Source organism: Panthera pardus, unplaced genomic scaffold (genome assembly GCF_024362965.1).
Source record: "Panthera pardus isolate Hobbes unplaced genomic scaffold, ASM2436296v1 HiC_scaffold_8, whole genome shotgun sequence".
Lineage (NCBI taxonomy): Eukaryota > Metazoa > Chordata > Mammalia > Carnivora > Felidae > Panthera > Panthera pardus.
In genome coordinates this window covers 109,190,845-109,212,764 of record NW_026527013.1, presented here as the reverse complement: position 1 = coordinate 109,212,764, position 21,920 = coordinate 109,190,845, and the positions used below count along the sequence as shown (strand labels likewise).

Sequence of the window (21,920 nt, the reverse complement as noted above, 5' to 3'; positions counted from 1 at the left end):
TTTCTTCCCCCAACTTAGTCCTTCAGAGAAAAGCTATTTAATTCATTCACCAAATAGGACTTTTGGACACACAAAATGTTCAAAGAGGAGACAAGAAGACAAACTTCACTGGAGCAATGAAGACCAAAGACAGCCAAAGTTATCACCTCACTTCATTATGTAGTTTGTCACTGGGTGCCTAAAATAGTCATGAGCTTAGTCAACAGAAGCATCAACACAGAATATGTGTTAGTGTAAAAGAATATGTACAAAGGCATCCCAAGAAGATTGGGTACCTAACTGAAGACAACCCCTCCCCACCCTGGTGGGGAACTCCTTATACACACTTTAAGAATTCAATTTTAGTTAGATATTGCACAATTTAACCCTCTCAGAGAAAGCCTCTAGCAGACAGCTTTCTCCATCAGAGCACTAATTCAGTGAAAAGGTCATTCAAAGAACATCTGCACCCTTGAACATACCCTCAAGAAATGCTAAGAACTAGCCTTATGATACATTTGATCTCTCAAAATCATTCAAGAAAAACAGAGTTCTGTGAAGATGCCAATGGCAACATTATTTAAACATACTTTTAAAAAAAGGCAACCCGGGGCGCCTGGGTGGCGCAGTCGGTTAAGCGTCCGACTTCAGCCAGGTCACGATCTCGCGGTCCGTGAGTTCGAGCCCCGCGTCAGGCTCTGGGCTGATGGCTCGGAGCCTGGAGCCTGTTTCCGATTCTGTGTCTCCCTCTCTCTCTGCCCCTCCCCTGTTCATGCTCTGTCTCTCTCTGTCCCAAAAATAAATTAAAAAAAAAAAAAAAAAAAAAAGATTAAAAAAAGGCAACCTGGAAATATAATGGTTACATAGTTTATGAACTCACACGGCACTATGTTGTCATCTATAAAAATAAACACTATGAAGAAACAAAAGGATAAGTGAAAAAGAATTTAGGAATATGTGCTGTAATGGCAAAAGGAGGAAGTGTGTGCACACACAGGTTAGAAAGAGAAGATGCAAACACATAAACTTTTGCTTTAAGCATATGGAAACATCAGCAAAGCCTGTTCTAACAAACCCTTTCTTGCCATCTCCCTATCTTTCCTTTGTGTTCAAATAAATTTAAGCGAAAGCCTATGTTGACAACCTAACTACACAGAATTGGAAGAATGCTGTAGGTCAAGGGAGTATTATTTCAAACAGCTGAATAAAAAGGTTGGTGGCACAGTGTCAACACAAAAATGGCGCAGCCATTATAAAAAATATATATATATGGCTGTTCCTTACAAAATTAAACCCAAAATTACCATATAATCCAGTAAATCCACTTCTGAGTATGTCCCCCAAACACCTGAAAGCAGGGAAAAGCTATCTGTGTACTGATGTTCATAGCAGCATTTGTCACATAGTCAGGAGGAGGAAGCCACCCAAATGTCCATCGGTGGATGGATGGATAAACAAAATGCGATAAACACATACAATGGAATGCTATGCAGCCTTAAAAAGGAAAAAAAATTGTGACAAATACTACAACATGGATGAACCTTGAAAACACTATGCTAAGTGAATAAATAAGTCAGTCACAAAAGGACAAATACGTTGTTTCCACTTACATGAGGTGTCTGGCTAGTCAGATTCACCAACACAGCAAGGAGCATGGTAGTCGTCAGGGGCTGAAGGCTAAGGGGAATGGGTGAGGCAGGTGTTATTGTTTACCAGGTGTGCACTGTGAACTTGGGAAGATGAAAAAGCTCGTGGTGCATAGACACTTTTCCAAAGAAGACGTCCAGATGGCTAAGAGACACATGAAAAGATGCTCAACATGGCCCACCTTCAAGGAAATACAAATCAAAACCATGATGAGATTCAACCTCACACCTGTCAGAATGGCTAAAATTAACAACAGAAGAAAAACAACAGGCGTTGGTGAGGATGCAGAGAAATGAGAACCCTCTCGCACTGTTGTTGAGAATGCAAACTAGTTTGCAGCCACTCTGGAGAAAAATATGGAGGTTCCTCAAAAAACTAAAAGAACTACCCTACAGTCCAGCAATTGCACTATTAGGTATTTACCCAAAGGATACCAAAAAAAGATTTGAAGGAGTACATGCACCCCAATGTTTATAGCAGCATTATCAGCAACAGCCAAACTATAGAGAAAACCCAAATGTCCATCAACTGATAAATGTATACAGAAGATGAAGTATATATATATATACACAATGCAATATTACTCAGCCATCAAAAAAGAATGAAGTCTTGCCATTTGCAATGATGTGGATGGAGCTAGAATGTATTATGTTAAGCAAAATAAGTCAATCAGAGAAAGACAAATACCATATGATTTCACTCAGGTGTGGAATTTCAGAAACAGATAAATGTATGGGAGGGGGAGAAAGAGAAAAGATGGAAACCGCAAGAGACTGAGGGCTGAGGGAGGTGGGGGATGGGTTAGATGGGTGATGGGTACTAAGGAGGGCACTTGCTGTAATGAGCACTGGGTGTTGCATGTAAGGGACAAATCACCAAATGCTACTCCTGAAACCAATATTGCACTGTATGTTAACTAACTAGACCAGCTTAAAAAGGGGGGGGGGGGGGGGGCGGGAGAAAAAGCTCATGGTGATGGTTGTAGAACAATGTGAATGTACTTACTGTCACTTAATTATACACTTACAAATGGTTAAAAATGATACATTTTATGCTATGTGTATTTTACCGCACTAAAAAAAAATATTTTCTCAGTTTTATTGGTGGCCCCATGGCTTAGGTGGAAAAAGAGAAAGTAATTTAGAAAAAAATTTGGTAACATAAATCACCTGTGAGTCATTTACACGGATGTTCAACATGCCTGGTTAAACCATTTTCACCTGCTTAAGAGCTGCAGGCTTCAAATGATCATCTATGACTGCTTAGCTCTGTTTTGGTTTTTTGTGTGTTTCATGCAGTCAGTAATCCTAAGTAGCTTCTAAGGTCCTTATATTTAGCAATCACTGGTGAGCACAGGAGCTGGCGGAGAATTTAAAACATGCTCTGTGTCAAGAACAGAACTTTCTTCAGTCACTCACCAATGAGTCAGAGTTCAAAGTCCAAGTAAAATGAGCCTAACCTTTGAAAAAGCCACTCGTCAAGTTGTGACCTCCTAAACTGTAAAACGCAAGAACTTGAAAGTAAGCAAAGGTGGTTTCACCCTGCGAGTGATATCACAGTCCATTGTTTACCATATATTCTAACTCCAAGCAACGCCCTCCGGCCCTCATTTGAAAATGAATTCCAAAAGCTGATTTTCCTGAGGAGACGGATGAGAAGTAGCCTGGCACATGGTACAGGAGTCTGATTTTCCCCCTTGCCCACTATCTCCAGAGGTATTTCAGTGACTACAATTGCCCGGTTGTGATCACAACAAACAAGAAGACCTCTGTTCTCTTCTCTCTCTCTCTCTGGGGTTGAATGGAGGCGTGGGGTAAAGGGCATTACTGGATTGCTCCCTTAAAATTGTTCAGAAAGCATTGACCAATAACATGCACTCTAATTACATTTGGCATTGTCAGGTGGAAAATTAACTGCTAGCCCCAAGCATAACAAGTGCATAGCAACTCCATACAAATCCCCTGGAATTTCCAGAAACCTGAAAAACGCGGTACTTAACTTTATTGTCAACTCTAATAATAAAATTGACATGTGAATGATCCTATTTGTACAGTCACAATGTCTGAAAGTGTTTTTCTCTCACAAAATACGGTGTAAAAATGTGATTGTAATTTGTGCAATACCAGCTATGAGGTGAAATCGTCTCATACATTTACTCAGTGCATTTTCAAAAGGACGCATAAACCAAAACAGGGATAAACAAATATTAAAAAAAAAAAAAAGTAGGAGAAGGTTTTTGGCTTAAGGGAACTAAGATTTTAAGCCACTCTTCTGGATTCTTTCCTTTTCTCTGCACGGTTGTACTCAGTAGCATATTAGTTAGGCTGAACATGCAGAACTGGTTTTCATACCAAAGTCACTGTTTAGATCACAGAGTATCTGAGATGAATGTATGCTACATGAACTCTGATTTTAGGAATTATAGCCTCACATTTTTCCCTTGTATTAGCATTATATTAACTAAAATTTCACCCTTCATATCGAGGTTGACTGGGCAAATGTTCTAAGAAATAAATATCCCTCTTAATGGAATATGTAAATAGAAAAAAAGAAATTTAAAAAACAAGTGTAGCTTCTTTTTTAAAATAAATGTTAGTTTTAGAAGAGAGGAGCTCTAGAGTCTTGAGTGTGCATTACAGCCGTTTGTCGTAACTCAAGGACTGACCCTGATCTGAAATTCACCCTCCTCTGATGCCGTGTTTGTGGCAACATCTCTGTGCACGTAGGCAGTGGCCCTCCTGTAATGCTGGGATCAGCCTGACTTCTGTAGCCGCATTAGTGGCCATCTGGGATTCAGAGGCCTTTCCAGTGGGTTTATAATAAAGTGTGCAATGGGAGCTTTATCTCTGCCTGCAGAACACAAACAAAGATCCACAGGAGACCTCCCAGAAGAGGCTAGACAATCCATCACCTTCAGATCTGCCCAAGGGAACAGAGGCCCAGATTAATCTAACAAGGCTGCTCTTGGTACTTGAGAATGTATTATTTCTTGAATGGTTAATCATTAGCTACCACCCACTCTTAGAATGCTATAGTTTAGTAGCCCTAAAGATTCATGCTTCCCAGGCCCTGATTCGTAATTGGGTTGACCCAAATAAGGTCACTGCAATTAGAGCGCAAACAGGGCTATGGAAGAGCCCTTTCCACATATAATCATTTTGTACCAAGAAAAGTATTACATCAAGAGATACCAGAATCTCAAGGGAACTTCCAAATTTAACAAAGCAAACGAGGAAAATACAAAATGTCTTAAAGTAAAGACAGTGTTCAAAAATCTCACTTGCTTCATGCATCACTTCCAATCTCATTTTATGGGATAAGTAGGAACAATGTTACGGTTGCCCAGGGCTCAATGTGGCAGTGAAGGAGAGCAGACTATGCCACTCTTTGACATAAAGATTATTTTGAGCTGATTATTTTTTTAATGTGTATTTTTGAGAGAGAGCATGAGCAGGAGAGGGGCAGAGAGAGAGAGAGAGAGAGAGAGAGAGGATCTTTGGATCTGTGCAGACAGCAGATAGCCCAATGTAGGCCTCTAACCATGAGATCATGACCTGAGCTGAAGTCAGACGCTCAACCAACTGAGCCACCCAGGCACCCCTTGAGCTGATTATTCTTGAAAAAAAGAGGACACAGGAGCAGTTCTGCAATGACAGTAGAGGTTAATCCTTCTTTAAGGAAAATTTACATTTATAAAGGAAATACCTATATGTAAAGGTGTCTCCTTCTCTGCACCAGGAAGAGAATGACTCTAAATCGCAAGAAAGGTAGCAATGTAGAAGTCACTGACCAAAACCCATTTTACAAGACGTGCCTTTGTTTACACTGCTTTTCCTGTTAACCCCTGTAACTATCCTTCCCTCCAATTTCCACCTCCCAACACACACCCCTTTCTTTAGTCTTTAGCTAAAGACAGTATTTAAGATGATGTCTTGGCTATCATAGGGAGTTTCTCAGTTTTCGGGGGTATTTCCTATGTATACATAAGATATTCATGTTAATAAACCTGCTTTTCCCTTGTTGATCTGACTTTTCTTACACATGGTCTAAGACAAGAACTCGGAAGAGCAAAGGGAAAACTATTTTTCCTTCCTTACAGTACCATGGGAACTGCACAATTTGGTTTTCTTGTAAGATCACCCGGTCTTCCAGAGTCATAGAGGTGACACCACCACCAAATGCTCTAAAATTCTATATATCGACCATTTGCCCCCTTTCTTGGCCTAAAACCCATCGCCGTGACAATTACCAATAAAAGACTATATAGCACATAGAATGCAAGAACTTATGAACTGTCAATAACATGAAGGAACTTACATATTTTCCACAAATAAATACGAATGACTTCTCTTTTTAAAAAAACGCTATGGAGAATTCTCACTGTGGAGAAAATATTAAACACTGAAACATTTCAAGAAAGAATGTGGGGAGGACTACCAGTAGACATCAATGCTGGGAGTTCATTTCCATGGCTAGATTATACACTACAATGGCAGGACTGGACTGTCGGTCAGAGAGAATAAAGCAATAAAGAAAAGAATTCCATTTCACTGAATTCATTTAGCAATTCTTCCATTAATTTAATTGAAACATTCACACACAAAGAAAGGTTTCCATTCTTTAATTTTTTAACATAATCTACAGAACCACAATACTATTTCAAATTCAAATTATGGGAGCTCACATTCAAATATGCTTGGATTTGACGAGTTGCTGTCACAATACTGAGAAAATTCATGAAAAAGGTATTTAACAATTTGTAAGATAATCAAATATCTTTTTGCTACATGGGCCAATGCATTAATAGTAACTTGTTTAAAAACGCAGTCTTTTGGACTTCAAATTATTATAAAAGAATAAGAAGGTTACATAGCTAGACTTTCTCAATTTCCCAAACTCATTACATCTCGAAACCTGAAGCAAATGTCACATACACATCAGAACATTCATGAGACCATTTCTCCTTTGTACTTACCTATAAGAATCAAAAACTAAACCACACGTTCCTAAAGACATAGCTATTTCTAGGCTACATTAGTGTAATCATAAAAGACTACTGGAACTAAATTATCACTTTTATGTTAACAATTTTCACAATACAGCTTTCCTAAAAAGACAACAACAAAAAAAAAAAAAAAAAATGGGGGAATTTGGATTTCCCTTACTGAATTTAACCTAACAGAATTTCACCCTTTCTGGCTTTAATAAATGTCAACTCTTCTTTCCAGTAGGAACTATCTACACAGCACAGTGCTACATACAATTAATTATTCCAGTGAGATGTATATTTAGATTTACAATATGATCAACACAATCGTGCCATACAAAGTTTTTCTGCAGGTAAAAATGCTAAGAAAGGCCACAGTGGACAGTGCCAGACACTGTGAATACAGTAGATTACAGGTACCACTGAGGTTCAGAGGAGACCACGAGTATCTAATTTTTTTCAGCAATGGAAAAGGAAAACATTTAGAGAAACGTAAGAATAAAAATATATAATTCCACTGTCAATAATGTAACTTTTCAGATACTGCTTCCTTAAACAGGCAAATTAGCTGAACTTTAAGTTAGAGAAAGTGAACAAGATCAGAATATGAAAGATGTTCCGTGTTTTCGCATCAAAGGAATGCACTAGGATTAGCACGAGGATCTTTCTGGTTCCTGTATCTGTAGGTCAGCCAAACACCCAGGATCTGGAATGGAAGAAAAAAAAAAAAAAAAAAGAAAAAGAAAAAGAAAGAGAAAGTAACAGTTGCATATATTTCTTCAGTGCATCAATACATAATTCTGGACCTCTGAAGCGCTTTGCATTATTTGTTCAAAGAGGAAGAGGTTTCTTTTTTCCTTTTAAAGTGCAGTGACTAGCCCAAATTAGAGGCCCTGAGAACAATTACTATGACTACTGTGGTAGGCCAAATAATGGCCTTCCACAGATGTCTGCAACATAATCCCCAGAACCTGACAGAATAGGTTACCTTACATGGTAACAGGGACTATGCAGATGTGATTGGGTTAAAAATCTTGAGACAGGGAGATTATGTGGGTGGGCTGGCTGATGTAATCATAAGAAGGAAGAAGGACAAACAAAATCAGAGTCACAGAGAAAGGGTGATGTGATGACAGATGCAGAGGGGACAGTCAGAGAAAGGATGCTGCACTGCTGCCTTCGACGATGGAGGCGAAGTCCACGTGCCGCCTTCAAAGATGGAGGCCACGGCCACAAGCTACACACGTAGGAAGCTCTAGAGGCTGCCAAAGGCAAGGAAACAGGCTCTCCCAGAAAGCCTCCAGAAGGAGTCTGCATTTGACACTTCTGACCTCTAGCAGCATAAAATCATAAACCCGTGTTGCTTGAAGAAACTCCAATCGTGGTTGTTAGAGCAGCACTAGGAACCTATTACAAACACTGAATTTTCTGGATAGCTAAAATATCACATATTCTGATAATTCAGAAACAAGCTGAGTTGAGGGAAAATTCAGCAGTAACAAAAACCCCACAGTAACAAATTTTGCTAATGGAGATCAATAAAAAATGTTACAATTCCTACCTCCCGAAAGGCACAAAGATCCGTAATTCTAGAAAAGTACTAAGTTGTTATTGTGCTGTTTCTTACACCAGGTTTACCAAAGCGTTAACCAACATAATTTTTTTTTAATTAAGAAATGTGTTCATTCTGTTTCTGCCCTCTCAAAGTTGATTTACTTAAAATAATCAAAAATTCCTAGACTGAAAAGATATAAAAATTTAACGGAACAAAATGAATTTCAAATTATATTTTCCACTTTAGATCTGTAAAAACTTTTCACCTAAATTTTGTATATTTGACTTCATTACTACTCATGAGCCCTCTAAACTACTTCTAGAGAATTATGATCACTCCACAATTTTCTCCCTTACCACAATAATAACCCCGGTGTTGTTATAAAATTGACAACCAGCACTGATTAGTTACAACACGTAAGAGCTGATGGAACTACGATCGCTGAGGTGAATCAAGGAAAAATAAGTCTACTTTAAGGAAGTGGAAAGTTTGGGTTGAAATACATACGACAGGGGGAGAAAAGGAATTTACTTAACACACCAAGAGTACTTTGTGACATGCTCTGTTCTTCACACTTTACAAATTCAGAAAACTTCCCAAACACCCTACTTGATGAGAACTATCATAATCCTTATTCCACCAGCAAAGGAACTGAGGCCAAGAGAGGCTAAATAACCAAGTGCTGGTCACACAGGTCATGAGTGCTAGAACCGTGGTTCAAACCCAGAGTGATGCTCTCAGTGTTTGTGGTTGTATGTGAAATCTGATGTGCTAAAGGCCATTCCCAGGCTTACATTTCCACCAACCACTTCAACCAGGCTGGTTGTTACAATGCTGAAATATTTACACACCCGTTGTCAAAGAGCAACTCCGTGGACACCCCCCAACCCACCCAAGCATCATTTCCTTCACTCTGCCTCAGAAATGCTGCACATGGGAAGAGCTTTTGGTGAGAATTTTTGCGGTTTTAATTTTTTTTTTTTTAATGTTTACTTATTTATTTTGAGAGAGAGAGGGAGAGACGGGAGGGCAGAAAAAGAGAATCCCAAGCACGCTCCTTGCTGTCATTGCAGAGCCCAACAGAGGACTGGATCCTGCAAATCAGGAGATCATGACTTGAGCAGAAATCAAGAGTTGGATGCTAAACTGACTGAGCCACTCAGACGCCCCTTAAATATTCTGACTATCAAAATGAGACAGTCTCTTCTTTTGCCTTATTATTGAGCCACTGTCTCATCCCTCATTTCCAGGGAGTTTGGAAGGGAGGCCAAACCCAAAGTGCAAAAAGATCAAAGTTAGATAATGGATTTTAAACTTACAAAGCTGCTTAAAATGATTTGAAGATTTTCAAGGGTAACTTTGACTAGAAGGGATCATGAACTCAGCTGATCCTAGAACCTACGTCTAGAATGCAGGTCACCAACATAGAAATTGTGTCATAAGCCTATATATTATGCTTTATGTTTATTTGTTAAATATAGAAAGACAAAAGGTAATATGCCAAAATATAAAGATTGGTATTTGTAATTTTAGTTAGTAAATACATGTAATTTTTCATCTTAATAATTTTCTGTATTTTCTACAGTTTCTACAAAGAACGTGTGCTAACTTTTTAACTTTGTTCTCAGATTCTAAATGGTTTTTTTAGGGTTTAAGTTTATTTTCAGGCATGATAAATAGTTCAAATCAAATCATTCTGTTTCACCTATGAGAGGAAATCATTGGTTCGGTTAGTTAGCCTCATCCCTATGATTCAGTGAAATACCGAATACAACAAAAAATTGAAAAGTGAGAGTACCCATAAAATATTTACTATCCAGAAAATATCATGTGGGATAAATTATTTTTAAAAATCTCTAACCAGGTTTCAAAGGACATGGTATATAAAATATAAAGCAAGAGTCTATGAAAGAACAATGTCTTCTTAGCTCTTAGATACCTAAGACTCAAGAGTTTATATTCTTAACAGAAATGATAAACAAACAAACAAACAAACAAACAAACAGTAGGAGGAGGGATGAATAGGTAGAACAGAGAAGACCTACAGGGCAGGACAGCAAAAAATATTCTGTATGATATTATAATGATGTAATTATAATACATGTCATTATACATTTGCCCAAACCATATGATGTACAAAAGTAAACCTTAACATAAACTATGGAGTTTGAGTGATTATGATGTGTCATTGTGGGTTCATCAATTGTAACAATGTCCCACTGTGGTGAGTAATGGTGACAATGGAGGAGACTATGCATGCCTATCTAAGGGCAGGGATATATGGGAATCTCTGTACCTTTCTCTCAGTTTTGCTATGGACCAAAACCTGCTCCAAAAAAATAATAAATAAAGTCTGTTTTTAGAAAAAAAATAGTTGGAGCGCCTGGGTGGCTCAGTCGGTTAAGTGTCCGACTTCGGCTCAGGTCATGATCTCGCAGTCTGTGAGTTCAAGCCCTGCATCAGGCTCTCTGTGCTGACAGCTCAGAGCCTAGAGCCTGTTTCAGATTCTGTGTCTCCCTCTCTCTCTGACCCTCCTCCATTCATACTCTGTCTCTCTCTGTCTCAAAAAAAATAAATAAATAAACGTTAAAAAAATTTAAAAAAAAATAGGCATAATTGAAGGTAGTGTAACCTGATGAGAGGAAAACGGAGCTGCTCAAAAGAATCAAATTCAGGGCACCCGTGTGGCTCAGTTGGTTAAGCATCCAACTCTTGATTTCAGCTCATGGTTTGTTTTTAAATAAACATTTAAAAAAAAAAATAAGTAAAGAATTAAATTCTCAAAATGAATCCCAAAATAAAAAGGAAACCAAGTAGCAAAATCCTGATAATTGTTGAATCTGGCTAATGGGGTAATGGAGATGGCTCATCCCGATTTTTTTCTATCTGTATTTTTAAGTTGTTTCATGGGGAAAAAAAAAAGTCATACAGATTAAAGGAAAGGAAGAAATAATGCACAGAATTGTTTTTAAACAATACATCAATTTTCTTGTCCGATGTCACAACCAACCCACTAGACAGCTCTTTCTTGAGAAAAAGTGAAACAGAAAAAATGCTTAGAATAGGAAGAGATGTCAGGGGAGACTTCTTTTAAAAAATGAATATTAACCTTGGTCTTTATCTCCACTTTGTAAATAACAGCCAAGTGTGAATTTTTTCTTCTCACGAGGAGAAAAAAAAGGAAACTGAAAACAATAAAATATATAACATATATACATGTATATAACATATAAATATATAATATATGTAATTATATTATATATACAATATATAATATATAGCACATATATAATGTGCTATAGGGGTGCCTGGGTGGCTCAGTCAGTTAAGTGACTGATTCTTGATTTTGGCTCAGGTCATGATCTCACGGCTCATGAGTCTGAGCCCCATGTCAGGCTCTGCATTGACAGTGCTGAGCCTGTTGGGGATTCTCTCTCTCGCTCACTCTCTCAAAATAATGTATGAGTAAAAAAAAATTTGATACATATTGCCAACTCAGCTTTATCAAGAAATGTCCACAGAGACTGAGAATTTAATAAAGACGATGCAAAAGGAATTAGCATTCCTCTACAATTATCAAACAATATGAGTGTGGTTTTGCTTACAGACACATATATTATCTGTAACTGGATTAATATGAAAAATATATTAATACAAGTTATATAAATAAGAAATTAATAATACTGTTTACCTGTAGGTTTTGGAAGGCTAGGAACAATGGAGGATGGGTTTGGAAGGCAATTTTTCAAAGCTTATCTTTATATGTGTATATGTGTGTGTGTGTTATATACTATATATATTAAACAGTATGAATGTCTTACCTATTTCAAAATTTAAAATTATAACTTATCATACAACTCTATAAATAGAAGAGACTCTAGAAATAAACCAGTCCAAATTCATTTTATTAGTTCATTAAATTTTAAATGATTTAATGATGAAGCATCTCACCCTGTCTAAAGTTCATGCTAGATCTGTGAGGTCTTCTGATTTCAAGCCAGGGTTCAAACAATTATAATACTAAGTCTCAGTGAAAATATTCATCGATACATTCCAAAAGTTAAGGGCCATGCTAAGGTAAAATGTAATGCTCTCTTGCCATATAAAATGGATCCCTACGACAAAAGTGGAAAGATAGCGAGTTATTTGCACATACCTCTGTGAAGCTGAAGAAGAGGCCAATGCCACCAACAAATCTCAAAACCTCTCCAGCATATTTTCCTATTATTGGAGCACACAGTGAACATGGGTGGCTGCTTTTGACACAGCTCTGTATCAATTTAAATAAAAAAAAAAGAAAAAAAAGAGGACTTTTATTTCAAAGTACAGTTATAAAAAGCTGATAAAAATTGAACCCACATAAAAATGAGTGGCTGGAGTATTATATCCAGTCTGGGCCTTGGCTATTTAGTACTGTCCTAAATTCTTAGATGGCTCGCACGATTCCCACCCCCAGTGTACACACCTTGAGTAATCACCCCCCTTGACTGTGGATGGGATTTGTGAATACGATAGACAGTCACTCCCATGTTTGTGGTGTGTTACATAAGATATCATCTTAACAGAATGGAAATTATCAAGCTGACTTTGATGCTGCCATATTGTGAGAGCAAGAAAACGGGACCTAAGTCCTACAACCACCAGACAGACACCCAATTCTGCCAAGAACCCACTGAGCTTGCCAGAGGACCCTAGGCCTCTGATGAGACTGCAGCCTTGGCCAACACCTTGATTTCCCCCAGGGGAGATCCTAAGTGGAAGACCCAACTAAGCCACACTCACGCTTCTGACCCATGGAAACTGAGAAAATACACGGGTGTTGTTCGTGTGTTCCACAGCAGTAGAAAGTTGATAATCCCATGAAAGAGGCCTCATTGAGGGACAAGCCAGTTCAGGGCTCAGAGAGATGTTATAGGAGTTTCCCCAAAATTTTAACACATGTGAACTTCCTAGGAGAGCTAAGCTCCAACTCCGACCTCATACAGGGGTCTGGCCTGGGACAACAGTATGGCTCTAATTTGTCCATTGCGAGCTCAGCTCCCACACAGAAGGAGCAGGAAGTTGTAATGGGGAAGGAGGGAGGGAGGAAATAGGATCCACATATCCTTCCCCCGCGACATTTAAATGGTTAAAAAGCACAATTTAGGATAGACAGGTCTCCTCCCACTACCCCGATATGCTTCAAAACCAAGATATTTGTACGGCTCCTCTGCATCTTGAAGGCAGATGGGCTCTTTTCTTTCACAACTTGTTTTAGGAAGAGAAGAATGGGAATGAATTAGGGGCAGAACCAGAAACATCTGTGTCTGGCAGGGCCACGGGATATTTAGCACTCTCAGCAGTAGATACTTGAGGACAAATGATACAATAATGTCCATGGTATATGTAAAGCATTTTAAAAATACAACTGAGCATCAGAAAATCCATTTCTTTCATGGTAATCATTATTCATCTGTATGCAATACATCTCCAAAAAATACATTATGCTTTGTACTTACAGCCAGACAGGTGTCATTTGGGTTATAAGTTCGAAACCCACAGCAATTTAAATTTCTCTGGATGTCATTTCGAGCACTTGCTGTATTGTTCCAACCAACTTCGAGAAGCTGACCCTAGAAAATGCATTAGTATATGCATTAAAATGTGTTATCCCTGGACAAAATGTATAAAGCTAGAGACTGCAACTTTTAATACTGAGAGTATCTAAAATAAATACTCTTTGGAAGACCATTAGAAGTTTTCAAAGGGCAAGAACTGAATCTGTAACAAAAATTAAAGCACTGTGTCTATCCCAAGAGTGAAAAGTCTCAATTTTTACATGCATTTTTTAAAAAAGCACTGAGTTCAAAAAATTCTCAGACTGAAACAAGACAAATTTTCCATTGCCCCAGAGATCCTTAGTCTTTTACCAACTAGAGTTTGGAAAGCGTAGCTGTGAGAATGGAATCACAAATGTTTCACTGCATAATGGTGGGGAAAGACTGGGTGAACATCTTTTAGTAGTAGCACTTTTTACCCAGGGAAGGCAAAATTCTACTTCGAGGATGCAAAAAATAGCAACACCTGATGGTGTCTCAGGGCGCCAATCAGCCCCACAAAGGCAATCGGGAACAAAAGATGTTAGGTATGTGGAGTGAAATGCCATTCTGAGCAAGAAGTTACTTTATATTCCAATCATTTCTCCCCCTTTTTTCTTGCACACCCTATGTGGCCTAACAAAGCTGGAGATAAATGCCTTTGCTTACCTGTTGCTCCTCGTTCAGGGCTAAGCAAGCACATGATACAGAAAACTGAACAACGAATACGAGTAAGAGAATAATCATGTACTGAGAACTGAAGTTAAGGCATTTCTTGATACTCTTAAAATAATATAAAATAGAGGTACTGACAACATCAGAATGTACTAGAAGGGATTCAATCAGAAAACAGAACAAATGGCACCTAGAGAAAGTTCAAAAAGAAGACACACGATTGTTATTTTCATTAATACACTGTAGGTATAAGTTCATAATAAAAAATACTAATATTTAACAGCTCATCTACCAGAACTTCATTTAGATTATAATAAACATTTTTACATGTATAAAACAAGAAATAAGTATAGATAAACATACGTAAGATTTCTTACTATTAAATCTAAAAAAACAATCACTGAAATTCTCAACCAAATATTAACCTTCTAGAAAGGGTCTATAGGTCACTGAATCAGTTCAACGGAACTTTGAGTTTGCAACACATAAAGAGGACTATACTGAACTCTCAGAATACACTCTTCACGATGTGAAAAGGAGAAAATGGAAACATATGCACATACAGTAATTTCACTGTTAAGAAACATTCCTAATGTTGATTACACAACAAATTGTTGTGATTACACAACAAATACACATAGGGCATGCTAGGAGTTGCTGTCTGGCAATTAATTTCCTAATGATAATTCCAAATCCGTTGTAAGTTATCGAAAGAATAATCAATAAAGGTAAGAACAAATTCAATTGGGGTAAAAATTCGGCTTTTAAAAAAGGATACAAAAAAAAGCAACACCTGATGGTGTTTTACAGCTCCAATCAGCCCCACCAAGGCAATCAGGAACAGGAAAATGCCCACTGCAATGACGACGCCGACCACCCGGAGGCTGGAAATCAGCCCGAAACCAATGCCCCATGCGGCGATTCCAATTAGCAACAGACTAACCAACTGCAAAAACAACCAAAAGGGCCAGGGATGGGGTAGGGGAAAAAGGAAAGAGAAACAGGGGAGAAAAACATCAATTTATAGAATAATATCAAGAACATTTTTCAGTATCTTGCAAATGACTGCTCATACTCAATACGAGAATACACCCAAATCTTAGTAGATAATGTTGTTTTAACAAATCAGTCATGCTTTAAAAAAACTAATAATAATCTATGAAATTATTACGGAGAGTCAGAGGTCATCTGGTTTACTAAGCTTTATATGATTTCTCCCTACGCTTTTGAAATAATGGCATATGAAGAACTTATCAATGCCAATACATCTCAGTCCAACATGTTGATTTCTTCACATGGTAATCACTTATGTTTCCTTCAAAGCCCAGTTGCACTGTAACCTTCCCCATCCCTAATAAACTCTGTTCTTTAAATATGGTTCTACTGTTCCCTTGAACACACTCACATTCTGTCGCCAAGCCTGTCTCTCCTGGGAGACTCAGAGCACCTTGAGAATGGGCCCCCATCTTCTTACCTGTCTATATCCCTGAAACCTATCTCAGAACCCAGGCCTTATGAACAGTCCAAAATTTCTCAAGGAACTGTCGAAAATAACTTCTTTAGATGTCATTATGTATTCTATTTGAATTCAGACAGTGAAAGATCATTAAAACTCTTAGGACAAAAACAGTGTAAGAGACTTGCACTATTTTGAGTAAAATGGCATTGTGAGCAAGAAGAAATTATTTTACATTCTAATCATTTACTCATAAAATAAAATCAAGTGAAGAGGTAAGTGAAACTTACCTGTAAAACTCAAAGTTACAATTACTTCTTTAAAAGAGCAAATAAAGAGCATGCCTTAGAAAGATTATGATGAACTGATAGAAGATAAAGCTCAAACAGGTATGTGGGAGGGGTGGGGTCGGTGTTGTGGGGCAGGAAGGAGACAGTATCTTCAATTCAATTGGGAGCCAACCATTTCTTGGAGCAGGTGACAGTGTAATACAATTGAGAGGAATCAAAATACATAAAATCATAAAATATACTCCTAGCACCATTTCAAGACCCAATAAAATTTGTTTTGAAATATAAATCAACAGTCACTCAAATGGATTTTTATTCAAATATTTTATTTTCCATATGTAAATACAGTTTATTAACACAAATTTTAAATATCCTGGTATCTAAAAATTCTTACACGTGTCGAGACACAAGCAAAGCTGCCAAACATTGACAAATAGGACACCTATTTGTATTTTTATCCATTTATCATAAAGCAGAACTTGAGAAGGAAAGAAACGGTGTGCAGTGTGACAGAACCAAGTTAGGGAGATACATGGACTCGGTGTTCTCCACTGCAGTTATTATACACAAAAAGCTTTTGTCTTCAGAGGTTGAAGAAGAAGGAAGAAATTCTCAAAAACTTTGCCATCCGGAAGTTGCTTGGTCCCTCTCTCGTTTTCTCCAGTTCTCCTATCAGCAAGGCCGTTTGCTTCTGTCTTGTTTTTATCACCTCTCTTACCATCTTCTCAGGACCTCAGGCTATCTTGGACTGAGAAAAAATCTTCTACTCCATCACCAGTGAGCTTATTTCTGACTCTATGGTATCCAAATATAACACATTTCCTTCCACAAGGTATGGAACGAGGGGAGTTGATGAAGGGACAGCCCTTTGCCTTGCCTATACTCAGCATCCTCACTGCATCGTGGGACCCAACACTTCAGATGCTCCACATTTGCAACACATCACAGTAACCTGCTGTATCAGTCAGGGTTAGCCAAAGCAAGAGAACCAATAGGATATATATTTAGAAATAGAGATGTATTTTAAGGAATTGGCTCATGCAGTTGTGGGGACAGCATGTCCATAATTTGTAGGACAAGGACAGCAGGTTGATAATTCAGGCAGGCTTTCTATGATACAGTCTTGAGGCAGAAATCTGTCTTCTTTAAGAAACCTTAGTCTTGGGGTGCCTGGGTGGCCCAGTCAGTTAAGTGTCTGAGTCTTGGTTTTGGCTCAAGTTATAATCTCGCGGGGTTTGTAAGTTCGAGCCCGCGTCAGATTCGTGCTGGCAGTATGAAGCTTGTTTGGGATTCTCTCTCTCTCTCCCTGTCTCTCTGCCCTATACCCCACTCACGCCGTCTCTGTCTCTCTCAAATAAATAAACATTAAAAAAAAAAAGAAGAAGAAGAAGAAAAAGAAAAGAAAGAAATCTTGGGTTTTGTTCTTAAGGTTTCCAACTGATTGGATGAGGCACACCACAATGGGGTAATCTACTTTACTTAAAGTCAATTCAGTGTAAATGTTAAATCTAAAAAGTGCCTTCAAATCAATAGATACACTAGCATTCAATCAAATATTTGGGCACCATAGCCTGGACGTGACACATAAAATAACCATCACACTTCCCAACTTCAGTTCCTAGGTATGATGCCTATTTCCTAATTCAATTAAATTTGGAAGCGGGTTTATCACTCTCTAATTCTTTGAGTCTTAGAGCCAAAAAGATCAGAAGCATGAATAATAGAATAATTACACTTCTTCTAACCCCCTAGTTTGTTTGTTTTTTTAATTTTTTTTTTAATGTGTATTTATTTTTGAGACAGAGAGAGACAGAGCATGAATGGGGAAGAGTCAGAGAGAGAGGGAGACACAGAATCCGAAGCAGGCTCCAGGCTCTGAGTTGTCAGCACAGAGCCCGACGCGGGGCTTGAACTCACGGACCATGAGATCACGACCTAAGCCGAAGTCGGACGCTTAACCGACTGAGCCACCCAGGCGCCCCACTAACCTCCTAGTTTTAAAAAATCCTTTTGGGAATCATATCAAATCCTTACTATGTTGATGACATTCTTACAAGTCAAATACTCAGTAACAAATGACTAGTGCTCACTATACGTTAAAGGCCAGGGACAAGCCCTACTAGAACAAAGGTGGGCCAATTTTCTCTGTAAAGGGCCAGATAGCAACCATCTGGCCTTGTGGATCACATAGTCTCTGCCACAACTATTCACCTCTGCTACTGTAACACAAAAGCATCAGCAAATGAATGAGCAGGTCTGTGTTCCAATAACACTTCATTTACAGGTACTGAAATTTAAATTCATGTAATTTTTGTATGCACTAAAATATTACTCTTCTTTTAATTTTTTTCAATCATTTGAAAATATAAACCCATTCTTAGCTGACAGTCTACAATAACAGGCAGTGGAATGGATGTGGCCCATGAGCCGTGGTTTGCGGGCCCTTGCTCTAGAAGTCAGTGTAGGAGAGAATAAAAAATTACAATGGGACAATCTCTTTATAAGACATTTTTATAGGATGGGTCAGAGGGCATAACAATAATCCAAAAAATCCAGATAAATAGAGGAGGCCAAACACTGCAAAGAAATAGTAAAGGAGTAGGTAGTAAGCCCAAAAAATGACCATAGTGTAGAATGGTAGAAAAAGAGAATGAATATTATTTTATGTGGCAAAAGATGTGACTAAATTAAAAATCTTAAAAGGAGGAGCTTATTCAGGATGATCAGGTTGACCCTAAATGTCATCATAAATATCCTTATAAGACAGACGCAGAGGGAGACACAGAGAGGAGTTGGCCACGTAATGACAGAGGCAGAGAGTGGTGTGGCTCCAAGTCAAGGAATGCTGCCAGCCACCTGAAGGTGAAAGAGGCAAGGAAGAGATGCTCCCCCAGGGCTCTCAGAGAGAGTGCAACCCTGATGATGCCTTGACTTTGGGTGTCCATCTCCTGAACTGTGGGAATAAATGTCTAATGTTTTTAAGCCACCATGTCTGTGGTAGGTAATTCATCAAAGAAGCCCTAGGAAACTAATATGGAACAATTCACACGCCGGGCACTGGACAAGGCAGGAACAACTCGCTTAACAATTACAGAAACCTGCCTAATATTTTGCCACTAATGAAATCCTACCATGCAGCTGGAGAAAAGTGTTCAAGTATCCTTGTCAGCACCCTCCTAGCAGACCAAATCCTTTATGTACAGCAGCAACATCTCAGCAAAATGAGAAAACTGTCTTCTGCTCTCTCAGCTACCAACTTACAGGCTCATTAATAAGAATCTTTTGCCTTTTGAAAAGTAATGTCCACAACTAAAAGAAAAGGATACTTTATCACATCTATAAAATATTCCAGGTCTCAGGCTAGGCATTATGCTATTATTGGAAACATTATCTAGAACATTCTAGTGGGTATCTCTGCTCTGATTTTTTTTTTTTTTTAATAGGGGAAGAAACAGCCTACTCCCTTCTATATAGCTCTCTGTCAAGAGTATTCCTCACCAAGTTTACTCTCTGTGTCTCTAACATAGTTGTCAGTTTATCCCTATAACAATACAAAGCACTCCTCCTTTAAGAACATTGAAGAAAGTATATCAGTTCCCTGTTGTCACTTTAACAAATTACTACCAGTCTAGTCGCTTAAAACAACACATATTTATTCTGCTGCAATACTGGAGCTCAGAAGTCCAATATGGCTCTTACTAAGCTAAATTACAGTGTCAGTAGGGCTGCATTCCTTCTGGAAGCTCTTGGGGCGAATTCACTTCTTTGCCCCTTCCACCTTCTAGAAGACACATGCATTCCATTGCCTGTAACTCCTTCCACCACCTTCAAAGCCAGCAGTGCAGCATATTCAAACCTCTCAGACTACAACCTATTTTTTTCAGCGGGTCTCTTTCTTGGAGGATAGCCCTCCTGCATCCCTCTTATAAGGGCCTTTGTGATTACACAGGGCTTTCCCAGATAATCCAGAATAATCTCCCCATCTCAACATGTTTAATGTAATCACATTTCAAAGTTCCCTTTGCTATGTAAGGTAACATAGCAACCCATATCCAAAGATTAGGATGTACACCTTTGGGGGCAGAGGGATAATATTCAGCCTACCTTAGAGGGTTCTGGGATAATGGGCAACCGAGCTACCATAGAATCTTTCCTACTACAAATACTTTAAAAAGACTGAAATTCAATAAAAATTATTGAAAAAGATTATAATATTTTGTTTAAATATGTAGCTGAGCACTAAAAAACTATGGGAAAGTCCTACAGGCCAGAAAGGAAGGGAAAATGCAAACTCAGACTGTAAGCATACAACTGGTAGGGGGTGGGCAGGTGTTCCTGGATGGGAAGGATAGAAACGAGTTCCTAGATCAGAAGAGTCCCTAAAGAGGAGGGACTTGGGTTTCAAACCAGGCAGGACTGGGAAGTGAAACTAAAGACGCTAACATAATGAGGTCTTCCAGAAAGCTATATTGTCAGGGCAAGCAGTTATAGAAACTGTACCACCACATCCAGGAAGACAGCAAACAATTTTGAGTCCCTTTAAAAAGCTTTTTGTAAAAAAGAGAAACTCCAAGCTTAGAGTCTGTAGTCTAAATGTATGGAGTCTCAGTGTCACTACCCAGACGTGCAGGAAGCTTCACGCCAAGCAATCCAGATAAAAGCTCATCACAGGCAGTGATGGTATTCAGGGAAAGAAAACTCACAGAAGCAAATTCAAAATGATTCAGGGGGAACATCTGCAAGTCCTAGCCCTCACACCATTCCCAGGGAAAAAAGTAAAAACTTTGTTGTCAAAAATCACAAAACACGTAAGAAAAAAAAAAAAATCTACCACTAGAGAGATACAACAGACACAGCAAAAGAAGAATTAGAGTCCCCAAGAAGTTGAGGTACTAGAACTAACCAAATGAGACTAAAATTATTATTATTATTTTTTTTAATATTTTAACGTTTATTTATTTTTGAGAGAAAGAGACAGAGTGAACAGGAGAGGGACAGAGAGAGAGGGAGACACACAATTGGAAGCAGGCTCCAGGCTGAGCTCTCAGCACAGAGCCCGACACGGGGCTCGAACTCACGAGCAGTGAGATCATGACCTGAGCCGAAGTTGGGGCTTAACTGACTGAGCCACCCAGGTGCCCCTAAAATTATTATGTTTAAACTGACTAAAAAGATAAAAGAAGAAATAAAAACAATATGAACAAAACAAAACCATATTTAAAAAGAGAGACTGGAAAAAGAGCCAAACAGAGCAAAGTCAAAGAAAGTAGGAAGAAGAAAAGCATATTATAAGAAGGATAAATAAAGCTTTATTAAAAAAGGAAAAAAAAAAAAAGGTGACAGGCATTCAGCAAAATTATTTTCTAAGAATGAGAACAAGAGTAAATTCTCCCAAATTTCCTTAACTGATAAAGAATAGCCATCAAAAACCCAAGGCAAAAATCATACTCCATGATAAAACCTGAGAAACTTTCCTTCAAAATTCAGAAATAAAACCAAGGTGCTATCACCCCTTCTATTCAGCATTGTAATGGAGATCTTAGACAACTGAGTAAGCCTGAGCACTGAACACAGATGAGAAGGAAACACAGCTCTCGTTATCCATATTAACAGGAGTATACACATGGGAAATCCAAGAGACTGCAAATATTAAAATTGGTAAGATGAGAAAAGTTGCTATAAATAGGACCAATATACAAACATCAACAGTGTGCTCATGCATTGCCCCAAATTTTTAATGTATTTTTTCGAAGGT

General features: G+C 38.4%; 1 protein-coding gene across 1 annotated transcript in view; it reads right to left on the bottom strand.

The window, feature by feature from the left end:
* Positions 1-6,232: 6,232 nt before the first annotated feature.
* The window catches only part of TSPAN13 (tetraspanin 13), a 31,832-nt gene continuing 16,144 nt past the window's right edge, over positions 6,233-21,920 (bottom strand). Inside the window, exons 2-6 of the mRNA XM_019443516.2 lie at positions 15,198-15,365; positions 14,414-14,494; positions 13,667-13,780; positions 12,325-12,438; positions 6,233-7,319 (exon numbers count right to left, since the gene is read on the bottom strand). Of these exons, the coding sequence (XP_019299061.1) occupies positions 7,245-7,319; positions 12,325-12,438; positions 13,667-13,780; positions 14,414-14,494; positions 15,198-15,365 (552 nt within the window). The 3' untranslated portion in view covers positions 6,233-7,244. The remainder of the gene's footprint in view (positions 7,320-12,324; positions 12,439-13,666; positions 13,781-14,413; positions 14,495-15,197; positions 15,366-21,920) is intronic.